Genomic DNA, 8,040 nt, shown 5'->3' with positions numbered 1-8,040 from the left:
TTAAGGAGAAATTACAGGAAGTTGTTGGAAAGCACTAAGAAGCCAAACTCCTACCCTGGGAAGAGGCATAAAAGACAAGAAGGGAGCTACAGTTGTAGGGTGTGGGTGGCCCCTCCCTCACAGCACAGGAAACCCCAGGAGGCTGGCAGGCTGGCTGGATAACCAACGTTCCATCCCGTGCAGAGGTTTTACAGATCTAAGAGTCTGAGAACCATGTTCCCCCGGATGTGAGGAGTGTGTGGACCCTTCTGAGCAGTTCTCACAGCTTCCTGTCCAGAAACTTCTCTCTCATTAGGCTTAAGAACAATCAGTGACTCCCAGAGCAGAAACCCTCCTGGAACACATGGGTGTGTGTGTGTGTCCATATCCTCCTCATTGCTCGTGTAGCTTTGAACATACATGCGCACATCTGTCCTAGTGATCAGCAGTTAGCTGGCCTGACAGCCCTCACTACATTACCAACCTGAACTGAAACATGGGCGCTTAACCATCTTGAAGTGATTTCAACTTAAAAAGAAGCACAATGAAAACTATTATATAGGAAATAAACTTTATTTATCTGATCCTCTGAGATGACATGGCCAACAGTCACAGAGCTGCAGACAATAGGATTATATACTATTTACAATTTACAGTAGTATTTTTTTCCTCTGAAAAATAATATAAGTCCAAAAGCTAGGTAAACATGAGGTACTGCCATTTGGGACTTATCATAGCATAAAGAATTAGGCTTTAGCAAATATTCAAAAAATCATTCTGTGAAACAGTCAATTAAAATCTCTAATTTATCAGAAAAAATTCACTAAGTTTCACCTCAAAATGTATTGCACAAGTCTTTAGGAAGAAAAAGAAACCACCCTAAAATAAATAAGGAAGATGGACAGTTCTTTAAAGGGAGGGAGAACACAAGAAAAAGACACTGAAGAGCCAAGCCAGGTGGGGCCAGTCAGAACAGCCTTTAAACCACAGAAAACTTCCCAAGAAAAAACTGAATAAAAAAGGACAAACCCGCCACCATCTCCCCACCAAGAGCGCCTGCTTCCACAGCAATGTATCTGAGGCCAGAGTAGCATCTGCCTTGAAGCTACACCAATGGTCTGTAATGACAGTGCCATTCTCTAAAAACCCAACAGGTGGACAGCTTCCCAGGCAGCAGCTGCTCAGCCTCTCTCTCTCCATTTCTTCAAGATGAGGTTCGGAGCCATGACTAAAAGGAAGAAAAAAGGACACTAGGGTGAAATAAGGAAACAAATAAGCAAGCTCCTATGCCAGCTTGTGTGAGATTTGTTTTGTTTCTTCAAGATAAGGTAAATTAACACTCTAGGGATGACAGTAAAAAAAGTAAACATTTCAAATGCTGATTCCTGTTGGAATATTCTAGAAACCACTGCTTGGAATGACTTAAACTGTCAATCAAATGATTGATTGTCAGCAATCCCAGAAGACAGTGCTGCTCAGCCCTGGCACAGCCTGTGCTGTGTGGGCACTCCCACCAAGGGCAGCTTTCAGACAGGACTTACAGGGAAGGCCGTGTCCCGCTATGCAGTGGGTTTGCTACACTCTGGAATGCTCCAAGCCAGACAAATGCACTGGGGTGTGAGAGGCTAAGCTCACTGCAAGTTCACTAAAACTGAAACCCTGAGGCAAACCCAGACTTTCCCTAAGAGTTTCCTGGATTCGATTGCTAAATGCAGGGACTCAGATCTGAGTAGTTTAAGAGAAGTCACACTGCCCATTGACACTCAGCTGGGGACATGTTAGGCATTCTGAGTATTTACAAAGCTGGCCCAACAATCATGTTGGCCCTGGGAACCTGATGGAGAAAATGGAAAAAACAAAAAAACAAAAACCTTCTGATAAGGTTGCTTCTTTTCAATTATTATTTTGAAACCTTGGCTTGTACCCACTTAGGAAACAAAAGTCAGCTCAACCAAGCTCACAAACCAGTGCTATGAAAGCAAAGACCAGGGACCCAAGAGCGTGACCACTCAGTGTTGTGTGTGCTCTCTGTGGATCCTGAGATCTTAAATATTTACAAGAGGTTTCATTTGAAAAATGGGAAAGTTGAACATTTATTACGTATAGTATCAAATAACAAGTGTTCTCTAGCTAGTGAGTTTACCAAGTGTGGTAATCCTACTGTTTAGATGCACTCACTATCCACTTATGTCTGCCCCGTCAAATGCTTGCTGTAAGCATGATGTTTACAGGTAACTGCCAATGTTTCACAAATGGGAGATACATAGAGAGAAACCAAGAGTAACAACAGGGAGAGACTTTCACAAAATGTTAGAAACGTAAAAGTGATGGCAGATGTGGGCATTCATTCAGTTATTTTTGCAAAGCTTAGGTTTCAAACCAGAAGTCAAATGGACAAGCAATCAGTCAACAGAGATGCTGAGCACATGTTCCCAGTGTAAGAGAGCAGCTCTCTGCAGCACTGCCATGTGGTACAGCTCTCAGGACTCACTGCTGGCCAGGTCTCATCGCTTACTATTAAAGCAAACTAATGAAACCAGCCCCGTGGAGCACACTGGAACGACTCAGCTCCAGATAACCTCGCAAGCAAATTAAATGATACAATGTGAAAATCAAAAGGAGACTCAATGTAGGCGGGTTTTTTTTTTTAAAGGCAAACAAAATTTAAAAACAAACAAAAACAGAGGCTGCTTAAGAGCACTGGCCACTCTTGCACTCTTGCAAAGGATCTGAGTTCGGGTCCCAATGCCCACATGGTAGCTCACAATCCATTATCATCAAGTATAATCAGATGTTAGTCACTGAGATTCAACTTAGCTGTGATTCATGGGAATTACAGCAAGTTTAAGGTAAATGTGCACACCAAGTGTTTATGGCAATGTTCAATCAAGCTAATGACAACGATTACTGTGTGAGTCTGGGAATCCTTAAATGTTGAGGACCAGTAAACGGTGGGAAACATTTTAGACAATTACATTTCACTGTAATAAATGGTCACCAGAGACAGCCATATTCAATTAAACCAGGCTGCTGAGGAACACTCACAGAACATACATACACGCTGTCTTCAAGTGAGCTGTGTGATCTTGGGATGCAATAAAACTGTGTTTAGTTTTAATCAACTTTATTAGTTCTCTCTCTCTTTTTTTTCTTTCAACCTAGCATTCTCATTAGGCTTTGCAGAACTTGGGCTCTCTTCACTTGAATCTGAAGCACAGCACAGCACAGCACAGCACATCCTCACTTGCACCCACAAGTACCCTTCATCTCTCCATCGTCATCTGTAGCCATTCTTGGTGGCTGTTAGTCTACGTATCAGTCTACTTCACAGAATCAACAGAAAGCAACTACATGAACCCAATGTCATAATCATGTTCATTAAAAAGAACAAAATAATCCCAGCAAAATGGTTGCTGGCATTACAATACACGTGATCTCTGTACCAAAGATACAAACATGGCTGTCCACTCACCACATGCTTACTAAGCACAGCCTGACTGACGGGTATCAGAAGATGCCACTGCGAGCTGAGGTGAACTACAAAGCCAAGAGGAAAAGCTTATTGGGTTAGTTTTCAGACAAGTAGTGCAGCGGTTACAGTGTGCATATGAAGCGGACAGAACTACAGACGGTACCTAAGTCATTTCAAATTCAGGGTCATCGTGCAAAGCATAAGGAGTATTAATACTCCCCCCATCCTAGGTTCTTACTTTCAATGTTCATTTAAAGGTTTAAATGCTGAAAGGTGCATTTAACTGCCAAGTAAATTACAGTGTCTATATTATGAAGTGACTTTTGTTGTAATTTCATTACCATACACATTAAAATTTGATTTACATAATTTCAGCTTACCCCCATGAATTTTTAGAAGTCAATGAATTTGAAATTCATATATGCAATACACCTGTATATTGAATTCTCATTCCTAAAAGGTGTCAATTTTATCACTGAATAATTCCCTCATAATTCAACAGACTGTCAGGAGCAGCTGCAGGAATGATGCGCCATGTTGCAATTCTAATGCAAAGGAAGTTGATGTCAGTGCATTTTACTGTAGCAAGTTTCTTAAGTAAATCCCACACCCGAGTTTCAGAAGGTCACCATCCACCATCATTAACTCACGTCATGGTTTGCTTTGCAATGGCAGTATGACAGCAAAGGCTGTTAACCAGAGCTGAGCTCATTTCTGGATGGCATGACAAGCCTCGAAGTGTGTGTGTGTGTGTGTGTGTGTGTGTGTGTGTACACAATGAAGTTAGTAAAAAGGAGCACAATGAAAACAAACTAGGAAAATGTTTCAATACACACAGCATCGTAAGGTTAGTATTTTGCAAGAGACTCTGCAGAAGCGCACAAGACAGGAATGTGGACGTCCCGTGTCTATCCCTCTAAGGTTAAGAGCCACTTAGAGAATTGAGTAAAGAGGAGTCTAGTGGAACTAGTCAGTGCTTTATGTGACCCACAACAACGCTGAACGGGGCTTCTTCTGCTCCAACTTCTAAGTGCTGGGATCACAGGCATGTCCCCTGGCCTGCCACACAACTGACAGTCATAACCTTGGCATGGAGCCAACGGTCTCATGTTGAAGATTATGGAAGATTTCCTAAGTCATTTTCCTGAATTGTTTATAACATTTTAGAAAGCGATCTGTCATTTCTTATTCTAACAATGTCAGCCAAACCACTTTCTCAATTAAAAACATATTAGCATATGCGTTGTTTTCATTAAGCATCATTTGTATTTGCATTTGTTCTCCAGGCCCACCTGGCAGACATCTTGCTACATGCCAGGGTCTGCTAAGTCTCAGGGTTGGGTGGAAGCCTTCATCTCAAGTGCTATAAGGTGCTCATGATTTATTAACTTAGGGGAAACGAGCGAGACCAACAAAGCCACCATGGTCTGTCAGGGACCAATCCCAATTACACATGAGGCTGGGGACATAGCTCGGTGGCCAGGGCTCCAGCACACATAAGGCTCTGGGTTTCAGTCTCCAGTACCACAAAGCACGGGAGCAACAGACAACATGGAGGACGAGTGAGCACAGCGAGCAAGTAAGCAAGGAAAACAAACCCGGGCAGTCACGGGCAGCAGACATGTGGGTTTAGGATCCCAGGGTCTGTAGCACTTCAGTGAGAAAGTGCGCTTTTAGGAAAAATTAAGAACAGGCTTCTCTATAACAAAAGACTCTCTTGATTCCAATTTCAGCCAATTACATTCTACTTTATAAATGAAATTCTCTTACAGACACAGGAAAGGACCCTGAGTCACTCTACAAACACCAAGACTCTCTAGACTGATAAAAAGATCAATTTGATTAGTTTTCAACTTACAGGGTGTACCCCACTTCATGCCCATACATTACTTCACATTTCCTACATGTCTATTTCATCATTCCAATGGTCTGCTGGGCCTACCTGTCATTCACATATCATTAAATGGGAGTTACCATTTATCCCTACAAGTAACACTTCCATATTCTTCATAGCTTCAAATTTCCTACATTCTCTTTAACAACTCCAGGAGCAGATGGCTGCAGACTGAATGTATTCAGCAAGCCAAGGGCCATGACACACGCTTCACCCCTTCCTAGGATGAATGCTGCTTTACTCAAGCTCTGGGAACCCCCACACCACAAGTGTGGCATCAACTGTCCCACTAAGAACTCTTTCCCTTGAGAGTCCCCACCAAACCTGCCTGGGATTAACCGCTGCCACTGCTTAGTCGTGGTACAAAAGACATTCACAAACTTGCAATTCTTTTACAAAGAGAAGGGCTCCACAAACGAGGCAGACTATAAACTGTAAGAAAGCTGTCTCCCTACAGCTGACTTCTGGAACTTACCATCAGACGAGCATCTTCTCTCTCCAAAATTTTCTGAGCCTGATCATCAGGGAATTTCAGGACAGTGGTTATAACTTTGGCCATGGTCTAGAAGCAACAGGAAAGGGATCATTGGCAGAGGACGAGGCAAACAAGTTTCACAGCATTCTGACATGTTCTGGAGGATTCCTTAGTGCTCTCAATGGAAGTCACGGACAAAGAAGTATGATGTGAAGGTGTCAGTCAAGGAAGTAAAGACCAGCACTAGCGTCTCAATTTAAGAGGGCTTCTTACAAGGTCTACCTTTGAATTACTTCAGATAATGTATTTCCAATAGCATGAAGCTGAATAAAGATCTAACTGTTAATTTTTTATCTCATTAAGATGAAACTTCATCACGAATTCATCTGAACGGCCTTATATTTGCAGTAACCTACAGGATACATTGCCAAAACAGATGCTCTAGGTAACTGGGATTAGAGGCTCTAACTAAGTCACATCATATGTCTCGTAGACATGGGCTACTGCATGGACATGAACATGCTCAGAAGTTACTTTTCAAGACATGCAGCACGTCAGCCTAATATAAATTACATATTAAAGGAACACAGATGTTGTGTTTGGTAGAACACATGATGAATCAAAACATTACACATGGGAGTTTGCAAAACAAGATCATAAACTGTGCAGATCAGAATAAATATACCGTAAGTCAGACCGTCACCCCAAAAGCTCCTGAAAAATTCTCCTCAAAGGTTGAAAACTCCCTATTGTGTATCAAGATGAGATGTGGTTAGGCAAACAGAGAGGAGAGAAGATGTCAACATGAGATGAGAATGGTAATGAGCTTAGTGCTTACATCTCAGGTCAGGGGGTACTCTCTCCTGGGGACTCCTAGAGAACATGGTAGAGCATCCCAGAAGAGGGAACCAGTGCCCATGGCTACATGAACTCTGTGTGTAGGCCTGTGTGTTTGGTGGCAGCAGTGGGGCTCTGGGAAAAGTTGTAGGAAAAAAATCAGCACAATATTATCAACCCAAAATTTTGGAACTATATTCATATCACCAGAAAAAATTTAATTAATAACAAAAAGGGAAGAAACTAACATTTTTAAATTCCTATTACCTGTAGAGAGCCGAGGCATATTATATTCCTAACAGTAGCTCAACCAGCTCAACTGAGACTGTTTTCAGCTGCAAACCCCACATACAATGACTTTAGTTTCAGACATCTTTCTTGGTTTTGGTTTTGCCATTTTAATGGCTTTAAAGATATTTTTTAAATGCCATTTAAAACAACCACATTCTTGGAGAATCCCAGAGGTGTTGACAACACCTCCTTAAATTATATTAACAGACAGAACACAAGCTAGTGTGTTAAACTTGAGTATAGAGATCAGGTATATGTGTCATGAACTGGCAAAAAGAAGTAAGAAGTAGAAACTATTTCAATATTTTCTTTTTACACAGAGAGGACTTCTTCTGTATTACTATTAAGATTCCCCTCCCCTCCAGGTTCCAAAAATCTAAAATTCAAAGGTTCAGTTATATGGAACATTTCCTTATTTTCAGTATCATGCGCATCAAAGCTTTCATTCTGAAACCACACAGGCATGTTCAAACATGTTTACAAAGACACAACCGTGAACTGTGACGAGCTGTCTCTTCCCACTTACAGACAACACTTAATGGAAAATCCACCCTAAGTTCATCAGTGGCCCAGAATCCATACCTGACAACCAATAAGGCCTCCAGCTTGCCAGAAGCCCGGGCTCTTGCTACACTGTGGAAAGAAATCAGACTGTCTTCTCTCCAAACCACATCCTCAGGTCCTAGTTAGTTAGGAAGGCAAAGTTCAAATGAGCCACCGGCTTTATAAGCAGGCTCTTCAGCTCATGTCTCCTCAGGAGATGCCTCTTCAATGACACTTACAGAGCAAAATGGAAGACAGACTGGATTTCAGTATCAATGAGGAAGCAGAGGACCAAAGCCCATGAAGAGGAAGAAAGCAGGGCTGAAGTAGCTCCATACAGTAAGAGCATGTGCACAGAGCATGTGCAGCCTCCTCCAAGCACCTGCCTCAGAAAGGATGCTGCAGCCAAAGCAGGTGAAGAGAAGCAGGTGGTGACTCAAGGGGACTGCCGATGCAAGCGGGCAGCACAGCTTGGCCAAGTCCTTCCTCCGCAGGCTGCTCGCCACTTCTGAGTTCTTTGTTAAAGCAAACCACAACAGATGCACCTAA

At 42.3% G+C, this 8,040-nt stretch overlaps 1 protein-coding gene across 13 annotated transcripts in view; it reads right to left on the bottom strand.

Annotated features, from left to right (window-relative positions):
* Positions 1-531: 531 nt before the first annotated feature.
* The window catches only part of Golga4 (golgin A4), an 83,713-nt gene continuing 76,204 nt past the window's right edge, over positions 532-8,040 (bottom strand). For 9 of the 13 annotated variants that reach the window (XM_085828163.1, XM_085828166.1, XM_085828167.1 and 6 more), the window contains 3 exons: positions 5,821-5,907; positions 3,452-3,516; positions 532-1,207 (listed from right to left, as the gene is read on the bottom strand). In XM_085828163.1, the coding sequence (XP_085684289.1) occupies positions 3,487-3,516; positions 5,821-5,907 (117 nt within the window). In that variant the 3' untranslated portion in view covers positions 532-1,207; positions 3,452-3,486. The remainder of the gene's footprint in view (positions 1,208-3,451; positions 3,517-5,820; positions 5,908-8,040) is intronic. The other 4 variants (XM_085828164.1, XM_029482001.2, XM_085828165.1 and 1 more) reach the window with 1 other exon arrangement.

The sequence above is a fragment of the Mus caroli genome, unplaced genomic scaffold, assembly GCF_978045245.1.
Source record: "Mus caroli unplaced genomic scaffold, Mus_caroli_1 scaffold_11, whole genome shotgun sequence".
NCBI lineage: Eukaryota > Metazoa > Chordata > Mammalia > Rodentia > Muridae > Mus > Mus caroli.
This window is presented reverse-complemented; position numbering and strand designations above follow the sequence as displayed.